This window comes from Prosopis cineraria, unplaced genomic scaffold (genome assembly GCF_029017545.1).
Source record: "Prosopis cineraria cultivar Desert tree isolate PC_DT_omini unplaced genomic scaffold, ASM2901754v1 PC1, whole genome shotgun sequence".
Lineage (NCBI taxonomy): Eukaryota > Viridiplantae > Streptophyta > Magnoliopsida > Fabales > Fabaceae > Prosopis > Prosopis cineraria.
Window position 1 is genome coordinate 56,897,941 of NW_026555332.1, and position 15,146 is coordinate 56,913,086.

A 15,146-nucleotide genomic window follows, 5' to 3' on the forward strand; every position below is an offset into this window, starting at 1 on the left:
AGCACTTCACCTCCCCAAAACAGCCCCCCACCCCAAAACCAAAAAAAGGAAAAAAAAAAAAAAAAGCCCTCACGTCTGGACCAGCGCCCCATTACTATCTCTTGTCTTCATCCTCTGGCCACAACCTTTTCACATCTTGGGCCATAAAGCCGCGGGTCCATCATCAAAGTATATAATTTGAAGGTCATTGTTGAAACCGTAGTGATTTGCAGAATTCATTGGTAACGGAAGTACAACAGTGTTAAGTGTATGGCATGTGAAGAATTTATAAGGAATCTCCTAGTGTTGATGAAAAATATGTGAAATAATATTTCCAGTTTCCTGTTGTTTCAGACATTTCAACTGACTTTCTGCTATCATAAAAATGCATAATTTTTGCACCTCATCTTACAATTTTATTTTGTCCAAATTCATCTGACAAATTTTAGCTTGTCCATCCAAGTCTTAGTTCATTCCAATTTCCTCCGTATCTCTCAGAACTTCTACACATGCAGCTGATTCTCCCCAGTTGACAGACGCTTCTACGTCGAGTCAACAATACCTTCAGGTCCCCGTTTTAGCATTACTCTCCGCACGAGACCTAGATGTGATTTTCCTATCCGTTAAAGCTTTGTAGCTGAATTTTTGCTTAGCATTTTGTGCTAAACAAGGTGCTTCCCATCCTTTTGATTTTGTGGTTGGTTAAATGGATTTGGACCCTTGTTCGTTATGGGTAGCCATGCTGTTCGCTTGATCATGAAAAGTGACTGACAGTTTTTTCTGATAGCGTGGCCTGTCAGAGAATTCTAATGTTTCATCAACGTTCACATGATCATCCAATTAAACAGCATCGAAACTTTTATTGCTACATAATTGCGTAGTTTGTGATTTTAATAGATTTGACGGGTTCGTCTGAAGCATGAGATGCTGGCCTGATGACAAGAGACACAAGTTCTAATTTTTTTGGGTTATATAAAAGTTAATGCCCGAGCCGGGTTGGTAGCTCATCTTTTTTCAAAGTGGGCTGCTGCTTTCAATGTGTTAAGGCCAGCTTGCCTCGTCTTCCCCTGATCTACTTGATTTGATGGACACCTCTGTGGTGCATTGTGGCTTTTGTTTTACACACTGACGTGCATTTTCTGGGCGGAAGAGAGAGGAAAGGGATATAAAGGAGAGACCGCCAGAAAGTAAGATGATGAATGAATAAGATGGCTTCTTTTGCCGATATGTACTTATTTAGAGAAAATTGTAAAACGATAACTTTGGACATTAATCACTGAAAGTGTTTTTATCTGCTTATCTTCGTTTTCTGGCATATTCAATATTCTCACCACAACGATTCATAGTTTTGCAGCTACATCTTTTTTTGTTTTTTAGCAATTTGCTCACAAATATGCAAGTTTTGAAGACGATTTTCATTTGCAACACAGTTCTTGGTGACTTGTTAAAATTGGTTTGTTTTCATTGCCATTTATAGGAATGAAAATGAACCGAATTTTGTATCCCATACTATCTGACTACAATACAAGCACGTATACAATCCATATCCAATATATGGACATCGTCAGGTTTAAAGTCTTGGGATCCAATACGCCTCCAGCAAACACAGTGACAGTATCATGAAAAGGTAGACCAGAAAGTTGCGGAACCTCAACCCCTGAAAACTTTAACAGCCGGCCAACCTATTCGAAGTTGACAGCAACACCACAAAAGCACATGATGCGATTAGTTTAAAAAAAAAAGAAGGCCTAATGAAGAACTCCAAAAAGGTAAGGTGAAAAAATTAGGTGATACCGGCACTAGCAAGAGTAAATCTGCGTTCACTTTTGGTGGATATGGGCGAAGGGCCCTACCACACAGGGGAGTTTCTAGAGGCATGAATGAGTGAGTGAATACATTGGCAAGTTGTTTGGTGTTTCCAAGCCGCAAGACACTGCTTGGGGGGCTGCACGTGACCCCCATGACTCTCTCTTGTCCCCATGCCTTCCTTCCCCAACCCAAGGCATGGAGCCCTATCCAAACCCAATCACCCAATAGAGCTTCTTTCCTTTATTTCCCTCTTTTTCTTCTCCGAGTAATTAAAACAAGAATCATGACTGTTAAATTAATAGCCACTTGCAACTAGGCTTCTTTATTTTAATCTTAAAGACGATATGGGCTTGGATTTTTTCCCCTTATCAAGATAGAGTGCCAACATTGATCTGGGGAGAGGGATATCCCCTTTTTTCCTTCTATTTTTTTTCATTTTTTTAATCTCTATCATTTAAATTATTTTATTAAATAATTTTTTAAAATGATAAAATTAATGAATGATGAAGATGAGAAAAATGAAAAAAAAAATGAAAGAAAAAGAAGTGGAGAGATTTCAAATCTCGTCGATCTGATCCTGAATAAAAGTCTGTTAAGCGCCGGGTGACCCATCCTACGTATGGGAAACTGATCAACTGTCATTATTCTCATCCTTGCAAAACTAAGGCTTAGGCCACCCCACTTCCCAACATGGATCATTTCCCCAACCCATGAAATATTAAATATGTCTATACATATGAATGATTACATCATCTGAGACGTAGAATACGATTAAATTAACTGCAAAAAAGATAAAATAATTTTACAAGGGAACACTATTACCAGTCTTCTAATATAATAATCAAAGCCCGCTTTGATAATTATTCCCACTCAGTACAATTATTATTGTTATTATATATTTATGGCGGTCCCTCCCCCCCAACTGGGGTTCTCTTCCCTTCCCACACAAATAGATGAGCGCCTGGAACGAGGCTCAGCTTGTTTTCCTTCAATGAGATGGATGCTGGCTACGGTGGGCTCTCCTGGGACTTTTAATCCCTGCTTTCGACTTGAGGTTTTCTCGTCATTGGTTGGGTGAATTTGAACCTGGTTTCTGCTCGCTGTTGCTTCTCCAGGTCAGTCATGTCCTGCATATCTTTTCTGTGCTGGCGAATTGTCCTCTCTTCGAATTCATCTTGTTTGTTTGAGTTAGGCTCATTCTTCTTGTTCTGAGTAGATAATCAGCCTTGGTTTCTTGTTCTTTCAGCATACTGTTCTGTAAATTTGGTTTTTTGACTGTCACTCCAGCATGTATGTGATTTTGGGACTGTTGTGTTGAACTCCTGTTAATGTTTCTATGGTATCAGCTGCCATCGTTGTTCTTTGGGCTCACCTATCCATGTTTCTCCGTGGCAATTAAGGAAAGAATAACTAAATTTTGTACTGTGCTTAAGCATCTTCAGTTACGTGCTCATGAATTCTTCAGCGCTAAAAAGGGACTTGTGTCATCCTTATTCAGAATTTGCGCCCTGCAAACAGTATACTTTAGTGAACTGAAGAGGAACTATCTTGGTTCACCTTGAATGACTTTTAAATATCAGTACTTGTTGAAGTCCTTCAAAATCTTGTCATCTTAAGAAAGTATTGCACGATCATTGTTCTCTCTTTTAGAATTATTAGAGCTGGATGACAAATCTTGGCGTCTGAACCTTGTTTCTTGGAAAATGTTAAATATCACGATCTGGACTAGCTTAGCCATTTTATTTATCTTGCCAGGTGAGTAACTTAGGTGAAAATGTCCTCTTCAAGGCCTAGCCAGTCATCCAGTAACTCAGGAAGGTCAAGACATACTGCTCGAATTATTGCTCAGACCACTGTAGATGCAAAACTCCATGCAAATTTTGAGGAGTCTGGTAGCTCTTTTGACTACTCGAACTCGGTGCGTATCTCTGGCACTGTAAATGAAGAGCAGAAACCAAGATCTGACCGAGTGACGACAGCTTACCTGCATCACATACAGAAAGGCAAGCTGATCCAGCCTTTTGGGTGCTTGCTAGCCTTAGATGAGAAAACATGCAAGGTGATTGCATACAGTGAGAATGCTCCTGAAATGTTGACCATGGTTAGTCATGCTGTACCTAGTGTGGGTGACAACCCTGCCCTTGGCATTGGCACAGACATAAGAACCATATTCACTGCCCCAAGTGCTTCAGCATTGCAGAAAGCATTAGGATTTGGGGAAGTTTCACTTCTCAACCCCATCTTAGTCCATTGCAAGACCTCTGGCAAGCCCTTCTATGCAATTATCCATCGTGTGACTGGCAGCTTGATAATTGATTTTGAGCCCGTCAAACCTTTTGAAGTTCCCATGACTGCAGCTGGTGCCCTTCAATCTTACAAGCTTGCTGCCAAAGCAATCACTAGATTGCAATCTCTGCCCAGTGGGAGCATGGAAAGGCTATGCGATACAATGGTCCAAGAAGTTTTTGAACTCACAGGTTATGACAGGGTGATGGCTTATAAATTTCATGAGGATGATCATGGGGAAGTAATCTCTGAGATCACAAAGCCAGGTTTAGAGCCATATCTGGGTTTGCATTACCCAGCCACTGATATTCCACAGGCTGCACGTTTTTTATTTATGAAGAACAAGATACGTATGATTGTAGATTGTCGTGCGAGGCATGTGAAGGTGCTTCAAGATGCAAAACTTCCATTGGAGTTAACTTTGTGTGGTTCAACCTTGAGGGCTCCTCATAGTTGCCATTTGCAATATATGGAGAACATGAATTCAATTGCTTCCCTGGTTATGGCAGTTGTGGTCAATGACAGTGATGAAGATTTGGACAGCTCTGATTCTATCCAGCCACAGAAGAGAAAGAGACTTTGGGGTTTAGTAGTTTGCCATAACACTACACCAAGGTTTGTTCCATTTCCTCTTCGGTATGCTTGTGAATTTCTGGCTCAAGTATTTGCCATCCACGTGAATAAAGAATTAGAGTTAGAATTCCAGATTGTTGAGAAAAACATCCTGCGCACCCAAACACTTCTTTGTGATATGCTGATGCGAGATGCACCCCTTGGTATAATATCACAGAGCCCAAATATAATGGATCTTGTGAAATGTGATGGGGCTGCTCTCTTGTATAAAAACAAGGTATGGAGGATAGGAGTAACGCCAAGTGAATCCCAGATCCAAGAGATATCTATATGGCTCTCTGAGAACCATATGGATTCTACAGGTCTAAGTACGGATAGCTTGTCTGAGGCAGGGTTCCCAAGTGCTCTTGCTTTTGGCGATATAGTATGCGGAATGGCAGCCGTGAGAATATCTTCAAGAGATATGGTTTTCTGGTTTCGGTCGCATACTGCTGCAGAAATTCGATGGGGTGGTGCGAAGCATGAACCTGGTGAGCAGGATGACAATAGGAGGATGCATCCAAGATCATCATTTAAAGCTTTCCTTGAGGTTGTGAAGTCAAGGAGCTTACCATGGAAGGACTACGAAATGGATGCTATCCATTCCTTGCAGTTAATCCTGAGGAATGCATTTAAAGATACAGAGAATATGGATATAACCACCAGTGCAATTAACACAAGATTGAGCGATTTGAAGATTGAAGGGATGCAGGAATTGGAGGCAGTGACAAGTGAGATGGTGAGGTTAATTGAAACAGCAACAGTGCCAATTTTGGCAGTTGATGTTGATGGGCTGGTCAATGGATGGAATACAAAAATTGCTGAGCTGACGAGTCTTCCAGTTGGTGAAGCAATCGGGAAGCATCTACTCACACTAGTTGAGGATTCTTCAACTGATAGGGTGAAGAAGATGCTGGACATGGCACTGCAAGGTTTGTCCTTTCCGCCTGGTTATTTCCTTTTTCAAGCTGATTTCTTTCTTAATTTTTATTTTTCAGCCTTAGCCTTAATTAGAAAGTACTTAAAAATATGTCCATGAGTATTCATCTACGAGCATACAATCATCCCTATTGCCATCATTGCGAATTGCATTGTTGAAGACATATGAGAAGTTACTATCTTGCTTCCCAAATTGAGTCAAACACCTCAGTAGTTGCTTGATCTAAAACACTCGAGAAGAAATCATGCACCCATATGAAACAACAGGATCATATGTACTTATTTTGTATACATCTTACCATCTATATGACTGATTTATCCTGTTATGATCTAAACAGGTGAAGAAGAGCAGAACGTCCAATTTGAGATCAAAACACACGCATCTAAGATTGATGCTGGTCCTATCAGGTTGGTTGTTAATGCTTGTGCAAGCAGAGATCTTCGAGACAATGTAGTGGGGGTTTGTTTCGTGGCCCAAGATATAACTGCTCAGAAGACAGTTATGGACAAATTCACTCGTATTGAAGGTGATTACAAGGCGATTGTCCAGAATCCAAACCCATTGATCCCCCCCATATTTGGTACAGATGAATTTGGCTGGTGTTGTGAGTGGAATCCTGCAATGATCAAGTTAACTGGATGGAAGCGAGAGGAGGTGATGGACAAAATGCTCTTAGGGGAAGTTTTTGGAACTCATGCAGCTTGTTGTCGTCTAAAGAATCAAGAAGCTTTTGTTAATTTTGGAATTGTACTTAATAAAGCCATGACTGGTTTGGAAACTGAGAAGGTTGCTTTTGGCTTTTTCTCTCGGAATGGAAAGTATGTAGAGTGCCTGCTTTCTGTGAGTAAGAAGTTGGACGTAGAGGGTACAGTTACAGGGGTTTTCTGCTTCTTGCAGCTAGCTAGCCCAGAGTTGCAACAAGCATTACATATTCAGCGGCTATCTGAACAAACTGCCTTGAAGAGACTGAAAGTTTTAACTTACATGAAAAGGCAGATACGGAACCCTTTATGTGGGATCGTGTTCTCCCGTAAAATGTTGGAGGATACTGAGTTGGGAGCTGAACAGAAACAACTTCTGCACACTAGTTCCCTGTGCCAGCGCCAGCTCAGCAAAGTTCTTGATGACTCTGATCTTGACCGCATCATTGATGGGTAACATTTCGTTTGTTTATTTACCTTATATTATTCTTTTTTGCCTTCTTTAATGCATGCTGTGTGGAGCAAATTATCTAGAGTCCAATAAGAATCATGCTGTGGGGGACATGATTATATCATGAAGAAAAAAGACTTTGTTTTGATTCTTGACCATGCTTTCTAAATGGTTAGCTTGGATCAAATGCCCGAGTTGACTTGGCATTTACTTATTTTCAATTTTTGTTGGAGGTAATCACAATTTACTAATCTTTTGTGTTTCGCACTATTTTTTCACTCGCATATACTTATGTCTTCGAGTTGCTATGGATAGTATTATGTAGTCCTCCATCATTCTTGGTTAGTTAATTCCTAGAAGTATGAACTATGCCAGAAGAGACACGCATGCACATTGTAGTGCCAGGTCTGTTGGAGCATGTCAGTGAAAGAGAGTAGATGAGCCCAAAAATGCAGTTCCTGTTGTTTTGTTTTGTTTTGTTTTTTGTTTTTGTTGTCAAGTATAATAACAATTGTAATATTCCTTTGTTTCCTGCATGCTCAATAGGTACTTAGATCTGGAGATGGTTGAATTTACTCTGCATGAAGTGTTGGTTGCCTCTCTCAGTCAAGTAATGACAAAGAGCAATGCAAAGGGTGTCAGGATAGTGAACGAGGTGGCCGAGCAGATCATGACAGAAACCTTATATGGTGACAGTCTAAGACTTCAACAGGTCTTAGCCGACTTCTTATTGATGTCCGTCACTTTTACACCCTCTGGAGGTAAGGTGGTGGTTGCAGCCTCTTTAACGAAAGATCAATTGGGACAATCAGTCCACCTTGCCAATTTGGAGCTCAGGTAGATTAATTCACACTCATCTATTAAACTGTGTTGTTATTTAATTTAAATACACATATAAGTAGAAGAATCCTGCATTAGAACTATATTTAGCCTAACCAATTATTATTTTTCTGCGTTGGTGAAAATTCAGCGTAACACATGCTGGGAGTGGGATTCCGGAAGCATTGCTAAACCAGATGTTTGGAAGTGATGGGCAAGAATCCGAGGAGGGTATTAGCCTGCTTATCAGTCGAAAGCTGGTAAAGCTCATGAATGGAGATGTCCGTTATCTGAGGGAAGCAGGCAAATCATCCTTCATTATAACAGTCGAACTCGCTGCAGCCCAGAAATAGAGGGCTTAAATTTTGAAAATAAGATGATACAATCTGTTTTGTAGATCACGAAGCGATTGGGGGAAGGAATGGCGTTCCTTCTTAAATGTAACTTTGGTTTCATTTGTTTAACGTTTTGCCACTGGCCGCATTTCTGTAACATACTGTACCTGTACGCTGTAGATATGTATTAATTTTACTCACCTCCCTTGGCAGTTTGGCAGCTTGCCGTTGGTGTATTTGATTTTGATGTTATTTCCAGTCAAATAGCTGTTTAAATAGATCGTTTGTTGCAGAAGGCCCAGCGTTGGAACATGGTGGAGTGTCCTCTCCGCCAGGCTTTATTCAATAGACAACATATCAAATCGTGCAGAAATAACTTCAATTTAGATATTTAAATTTTTTAAAGGAAGTTCGGGTGACAACATGACGTGGAATATCCAGAAAAACAATCGTATTCACGATCCGGATTAGTAGTCCTTCAAACCGAAATAAAATAGTAAGTAGGAGGAAACGAGGAAGAGCCCTTTATGTTTAAGAGCTTGTTTGCCAGCACACAACTGCAGGGCGTGACAAAAACGTCGGTTAAAATTTTTTTTGTTAATTTATAAATATTTATTTTTACGTGGAGCGGGGGCTGCTGTCCATCATTAGTATTAGTGTGTCTCTTCGACTTACTTTTTTATATATTTCTACAATTTACCATTGAATGTATATAAATCTACATTTAAATTTGAAATTGAGTCAAATTTTTTAATTGAGTATATAAAAATTTATGGTTTTGAATTTACATAAATGTATATGAAAATTTTAAATTTTAAATTTAAATTTAAATTTATTAACCCAAACATAGGTTAAAAAAACCTGTTAATGTTACCTCTTATCCACCACCTTTCCTTGGGCCGGGCAAGTGGCCTGCTGACTCCATGAATCCGCAAGATTTGACAGGTATAGATTATGGGCCAGCCAATAGATGGGCTATAAAGTCAGGCTAGCCCGTATGTAGAAACAAACTTGCAGGACGAGTTATGGGTTAGTTATTGGGGTAGCTCATTTCTGCGCTGTAAAATTGTATGTTTTTTTTTTTTAATTAATTAATACTGTGCTGTGGTTCATTATACTGTGCCTTTTGCAAAAACTTGAAACCCTTGGGTCCTTGCTTCTTTCTCAGTTCCTCATTCCCTCGACTCTCCATAGTCCACGCCTCCCTCTCTTATCCTCACCGCCTCTCTGCCGACTCGGCGACTCGCTCTGCGGTTCTGCCTTCTCTCCTCTTCGTCCTTCTTGCTCCCTTTGCTCCATCTTTCGTGGCTCGTGGCTTCGTGCTCCTCCATTCGTTCTCCGACGTTGGCTTTCCGCCATCGTCCTTTGTGTCTTGCGATCGTATTCTGGTTCATCTCCGTCTCCTCCCTCGATTTATTTTTCGGTTTGGTCTGATCTTTGCAATTAGATGGAGCCATGATTTTTTTTAATATTCATCACTGTTACTCCCTGGTTTCGATGATACTTTTTGGCATTTTGTATGGTGGATTTTGGTAATAGTTGCTGGATTTTTCGATTGGTTTTTCTTAATTCTTATTAATCTAAAGCTGTATTATTAATCACTGATCATCTGAAGCTGTAATCCGTATCAAGAATAATATTTATTGATTTCTTTTTTAAAAACAAAACAGGTTAATTGCGGAAACAGGCTAGCCCAGCCCACCGGCATTCTGAGAACTCTATCGGGGGAGCTATCTTTGCTGCTTGTATCCGTTGCATGTTAGCATGGATATTGAAAGGTTCTCATTCGCTGCTGCTAGTCCGCCGTTATCGGTGATCGTTGCTGCTAAGCTTGCTGAAATTTCTCTTCCGATCGATACGTCACTACCCTCTGACTCTGCTCCGACGTTTCTCTTTTCCACTGGGTAAGATGGAATTCTCTTCGTTCTTGTTGTTATGTAACTAATTCTTATCACTAGGTTGTACTTTCCCTTCTCTTTTATATCAGGGTAAATGCACAAGATTAGGTACCTCAAAACAGATGAAGAGCTATTGAGATTTGTTATAATCTAGTTGTATTGAAGCTCGTCGGTAATGATGTATGTCTGAGTGTGAAATGTGAATGCTCAGTTTTTTCCTCGGTGGTGATGTGATGCTCGCTTTTCTTCCCCCCCCCTTCCTTTTGTTACAGTATATTCTTCACAAGTGTATAATATTTAGGGAAAATTGATCCACAGTGCTTTTAGTTTACTTTATTTTAATCAAGTTCTTATAGTTTAGTCCATTAAATACATTAATTTCTGAAGGTTAAAATTATTAATAAATGATTAAAATTCCTAAAACAACAATACTTTTGACGTTTATAGAAAATTTGATTTAATACAATATTTTATTAATGTTTTATAAAAATTTTACATGTATAAAAATTATTTAGAAAATATGATCTAATTATATAAATTTTGAGTTATAAAATTATGTGATTATTTCTAAAATTATATAACTTTTTAATAAAAATATAAAAGTTCTTAATTTATTTTTTTAAAAGGAAAAATCCAAAGATTTAACCTTTAGAGATTAATAAGTCTAGTAAATCAAATTATAAGGACTTGATTAAAACAAAATAAATTACATGGATTTAATTCAAAATCAAGAAAAACTATAAGAATGTGCATTTTTTTTTTAATATTTATTATCTATATTCTTCATTATATCAGGGTGGTTTGCTCGTTACAAGTCTTGTATATTTTAATACCCGTAAAGAACTGTCTTAGTTAACCAAGTTTCATGTGTTCAATTTTGAGGATCACAGTGCTTCGTAAAGAATATAGAACACATAAGATTACGATTGTTTATGGACTTCTTAGATGCTCTGCAGTCTACACCTATCTGATTTCGCTTTTCTCCTGTTTCATGTAACATATTTTATGCTATGCAGGCTAAAATTGCATGGAGCATGTGTTCTTCTACGATATATTGGGAGAGTTGCTAGCATTCCCAATTTCTACGGGAAAAATGCATTAGAATCTGGCCAGGTTATTTTCAGATGTGACCCTTACGACAAATGTTGTTCGTTTACTCTTGAAAGATGTATAAAAATTTGGAGTGAAACTAAATACTTGTAGTTAACACTTATATAATTTGAGTGTACCATTAAAACATGACTGTGGTTTGGCTGCTCATGAAAGGACTTTTGATTTTCTTCCCAATTCTTTTATTTGTTGCTATTTTGGTTCTAAATGTTTATTCTTGCCAATACCTTTTCAGATTGATGAATGGCTGGAGTATGCTCCTGTCTTTTCATCAGGTTCTGCTTTTGAGAATGCATGCAAATATGTTGATGAGTACTTGGAGAGGCGTACTTTTTTGGTTGGTCATTCTTTATCAGTGGCAGATATAGCAATCTGGTCGAGTCTTGCTGGTAAACATTTCTTATTATTTCTGTTCAACTCTAGTTTGACATTCATTGCTTTTAATCAACCTACCTATGGATGAATACAATAACAACAAGCCTTATTCCACCAGGTGGGATACCTATGGATGAATAAGTTTGTAATTTTCAGGTGATATTTTTATCAAAGAACTAGGCTTATGTATTATCTTATGCTGTATATATTAATAAGTCCATCAATGATCCGTTTATTTGTTATGTTTAGCTTTATTTCCAATGTAAGAAGAACCAACAATATGGCTGTCAATGATTTTTTAAAATCCTGTGCATGTGTATGAAACATTTGATTCTGCATTAGAGTTCTATACTTTATTTGTGCTTTGCTTTCCCAGGAGCTGGACAGAGATGGGAAAGCTTGAGGAAATCAAAAAAGTATGTGAACCTTGTACGATGGTTCAATTCAATATTGACTGAACATGGTGAAGCATTGAACGAAATCACAGCAACTTATGTTGGCAAAAGGGGATTGGGAAAGCCGGCAACTAAGTCGAAAGACCACCAAGTTACCATGGATAACATGAAGAATGTGAATGGGGATGTCTTTGAGAAGGCAAAAGCAGGAAGCAGGCCTTCGGTGGAAGTAGATCTTCCAGATGCTGAAATTGGAAAAGTTCGCTTGAGGTTTGCACCAGAACCTAGTGGCTATCTTCATATTGGACATTCAAAAGCAGCTCTGTTGAACAAATATTTTGCTGAGAGATATCAAGGCCAAATTATTGTGCGATTTGATGACACTAATCCTGCTAAAGAAAGCAATGAATTTGTGGACAACCTTCTGAAAGATATTGATACATTGGGTATCAAATATGAAACTATAACATATACATCAGATTACTTTGCTGAGCTAATGGAAATGGCTGAAAAATTAATTCGCGAGGGTAAAGCATATGTTGATGACACTCCCCGTGAACAAATGCAGAAGGAGAGGATGGATGGTATAGAATCAAAATGTAGGAACAATAGTGTAGAGGAGAATCTGAAATTGTGGAGGGAAATGATTGCTGGAACTGAGAGAGGCCTGCAGTGCTGTGTTCGTGGAAAGTTGGATATGCAGGATTTAAACAAATCACTGCGAGATCCTGTTTATTATCGATGCAATCCAATGCCTCATCATAGGATTGGATCCAAGTATAAAGTGTACCCAACTTATGATTTTGCATGTCCATACGTTGATGCTAGAGAAGGTATTACACATGCCCTTCGATCTAGTGAATACCATGACCGCAATGCTCAGTATTACCGGATTCAAGAAGACATGGGGATGAGAAAGGTTAACATTTATGAGTTCAGCCGATTGAATATGGTGTATACTCTTCTCAGTAAGCGCAAACTTCTGTGGTTTGTCCAAAATGGACAGGTTGATGGATGGGATGATGCACGGTTTCCAACTGTGCAAGGGATTGTGCGTAGAGGCTTGAAAATTGAAGCATTGATACAGTTTATCGTTGAGCAGGTACATAAGCTTTGCTTCCATTATTAGTTTTGAAAAGTGAAGGCGTCATTCTCTTTAAAATTTCATTCTCTCGTTAGTGTATTATTGTGAAGTACTCATTTTATATTGATGGTTGTTCTTCCCTGATACTTTATAGGGCGGATCTAAAAATCTCAATCTCATGGAATGGGACAAGCTCTGGACTATTAATAAGAAAATAATTGACCCGGTCTGTCCCAGACACACTGCTGTCATTGCAGAGAAACGTGTGTTGTTGACCCTAACTGATGGTCCGGAGATGCCATTTGTTCGCATTATACCTAGGCACAAGAAGTACGAAGATGCTGGAGAAAAAGCAACGACATATACTAATCGGATATGGATAGACCATGCTGACGCAGTGTCCATATCTGCGGGTGAAGAAGTGACGTTAATGGATTGGGGAAATGCTATAGTGAAGGAAATAGAGAAGGACCAAGAGGGTAATGTCACACGGTTGAGTGGTGTCTTGCATCTTGAAGGATCTGTGAAGACGACAAAATTAAAACTTACTTGGCTACCTGAGATAGATGAACTAGTTAACCTCACATTGGTTGACTTTGATTACTTAATTACGAAGAAAAAGGTACGCACTTGTCCACTGTAATATTGTTGCTTATTCCAAAAGCCTTATCTCACTAAGGATGTGTTTGGTTCAAGGGAGGAGAGAGATTTTAATGGAAGAAAGAGGAGGGAAGGGGAAGGGATGAGAGCTAATAATAAGTTGACAATTTTATCCCTATCAAATTTAAGTTGGTTTTTATTTTTTCTTTTTTATATTATTAGAAAAAAAAAGTTATATTATAATTATTAATTTCTTATTTCAAGGATGTTAATATCTTCAACTTACATTAATAATATTTTTTTGAAAAACAATGCATCAATATTACAATTTATCAGTCTATCTTATAAAAAATATCCAAATTTCATGCATGAAAAAATTATATATTGAATTTAGTGTGGAATTTTCAGGAAAAAAGGAAAGGGTAATTTAGTGTGGAAATATTTCTCTCTCCTTTCCCATAAAAAGAAAAATCTCAAATTGGAAGGAAACGGTAAGAGGTCCCTCCCCTCCTCTTCCAAAACCTCTAACCAAATGCATCCGAGTGAGGTTCATTATATGGGTTGCACGAAGCTATTATACATTGTTTGAAACTGATTCATACGGTTACTAGAGTGAGAGATCTCTATTAGTTACAAGCATAATTATATGTTCACTAAAAAAAACATAACTATATCCAGGTAGATTTTGTAGTTAGCTGTCTTTTATCTATACCATGCTATATTCGTTTTAATTGAAGCCGAATTAAGGGTTAAAATGATCTGTTGATAAACCTCCAGATGCGGCATAAAATCTGTACCATGAAAAGAAATATCGATTTGATTGTATTTGGGAACGGTGCCAGATTCTGTCTTGTGCACCTTCAAATTATCGGAGTTAGTTTGATTCTTTGAATTTGATTTATTAGTAATTGTGAAAAACGACATACCTGGCTTTATTGCAGCTTGAAGAAGGGGAGGATTTCCTCGATGTTCTTAACCCCTGTACAAAGAAGGAGACTGCAGCGTATGGAGACTCAAACATGAGAAATTTAAAGCGTGGAGAAATATTGCAGCTGGAGAGGAAGGGATATTTCAGGTGTGATGTGCCCTTCTTGCGTCCTTCAAAGCCTATCGTGCTATTTGCAATCCCTGATGGGAGGCAGCAGACAAATTTGAAGTAATCCTTTGTTAAATGGGAGTCCTAAGGTTGTGGAATCATGTCAATGTGAATCTTTTGGGGCTCGGAGTTTGGGTTTAATTCATGGCTAATCTCCTAAATTGTGAAAGCTTACCCTAAAATGACAAATTTTGTTGTGAAGTTTATTGGCACTACACTACATTGTTAATTTATTGAATGTTGTTTTGTAAAATTATTCCCATGCCGAATATCTTCATGTGTTGGATGACATAACAGATTGATGTGGATTGGCAGTCTAACAATTGTTACCAGCTGTATAGCATCATGTATAACCATTATTGCCCGTACTTGTTCTTATTATTATTATTATTAAATTAAATGTTTATCAGAATCAGATGCATTAACGTAATCTAGTCTATACATATAAAAGTAAAATCGCAAGCAGCATGAAATCTGTCTCTAAAGTAATTTTGATTTATTTATTTTTTAACTTTTAAATATAAATGAAATTACCTCTCCTAAATATTTTTATATTATCTCAATTTCTCATTAGTATAATTTTAATTTTGATTTTAATTACTCATAATTTAAAATAAATATAAAATTATTTTATGCTTAAAAATCTCTACATTATA

General features: G+C 38.0%; 2 protein-coding genes across 2 annotated transcripts; both read left to right on the forward strand.

Moving 5' to 3' along the window:
* Positions 1 to 2,711: 2,711 nt before the first annotated feature.
* LOC129315350 (phytochrome A-2) lies at positions 2,712 to 8,132 on the forward strand. The gene is made up of 5 exons (XM_054958989.1): positions 2,712 to 2,903; positions 3,544 to 5,618; positions 5,964 to 6,780; positions 7,325 to 7,615; positions 7,749 to 8,132. Exons 2-5 carry the CDS (start codon positions 3,563 to 3,565, stop codon positions 7,948 to 7,950), a joined length of 3,366 nt encoding a protein of 1,121 aa, XP_054814964.1. The 5' UTR covers positions 2,712 to 2,903; positions 3,544 to 3,562; the 3' UTR covers positions 7,951 to 8,132.
* A 918-nt stretch (positions 8,133 to 9,050) lies between these two features.
* Positions 9,051 to 14,858, forward strand: LOC129319373 (glutamate--tRNA ligase, cytoplasmic). Its single transcript, XM_054964423.1, has 7 exons — positions 9,051 to 9,320; positions 9,603 to 9,836; positions 10,847 to 10,943; positions 11,176 to 11,329; positions 11,692 to 12,812; positions 12,949 to 13,416; positions 14,336 to 14,858. Exons 2-7 carry the CDS (start codon positions 9,697 to 9,699, stop codon positions 14,552 to 14,554), a joined length of 2,199 nt encoding a protein of 732 aa, XP_054820398.1. The 5' UTR covers positions 9,051 to 9,320; positions 9,603 to 9,696; the 3' UTR covers positions 14,555 to 14,858.
* The last annotated feature ends 288 nt before the right edge of the window (positions 14,859 to 15,146 follow it).

Excerpts from the sequence above, each read along its gene's own strand:
- LOC129315350 (XM_054958989.1), top strand. The coding sequence starts at position 3,563 with ATGTCCTCTTCAAGGCCTAGCCAGTCATCCAGTAACTCAGGAAGGTCA. Across the intron at positions 5,619-5,963 it reads GCTGGACATGGCACTGCAAG|GTGAAGAAGAGCAGAACGTC; the intron begins GTTTGTCCTTTC and ends TGATCTAAACAG. Across the intron at positions 7,616-7,748 it reads CTTGCCAATTTGGAGCTCAG|CGTAACACATGCTGGGAGTG; the intron begins GTAGATTAATTC and ends GTGAAAATTCAG.
- LOC129319373 (XM_054964423.1), top strand. The coding sequence starts at position 9,697 with ATGGATATTGAAAGGTTCTCATTCGCTGCTGCTAGTCCGCCGTTATCG. Across the intron at positions 11,330-11,691 it reads AATCTGGTCGAGTCTTGCTG|GAGCTGGACAGAGATGGGAA; the intron begins GTAAACATTTCT and ends TTGCTTTCCCAG. Across the intron at positions 13,417-14,335 it reads ACTTAATTACGAAGAAAAAG|CTTGAAGAAGGGGAGGATTT; the intron begins GTACGCACTTGT and ends GCTTTATTGCAG.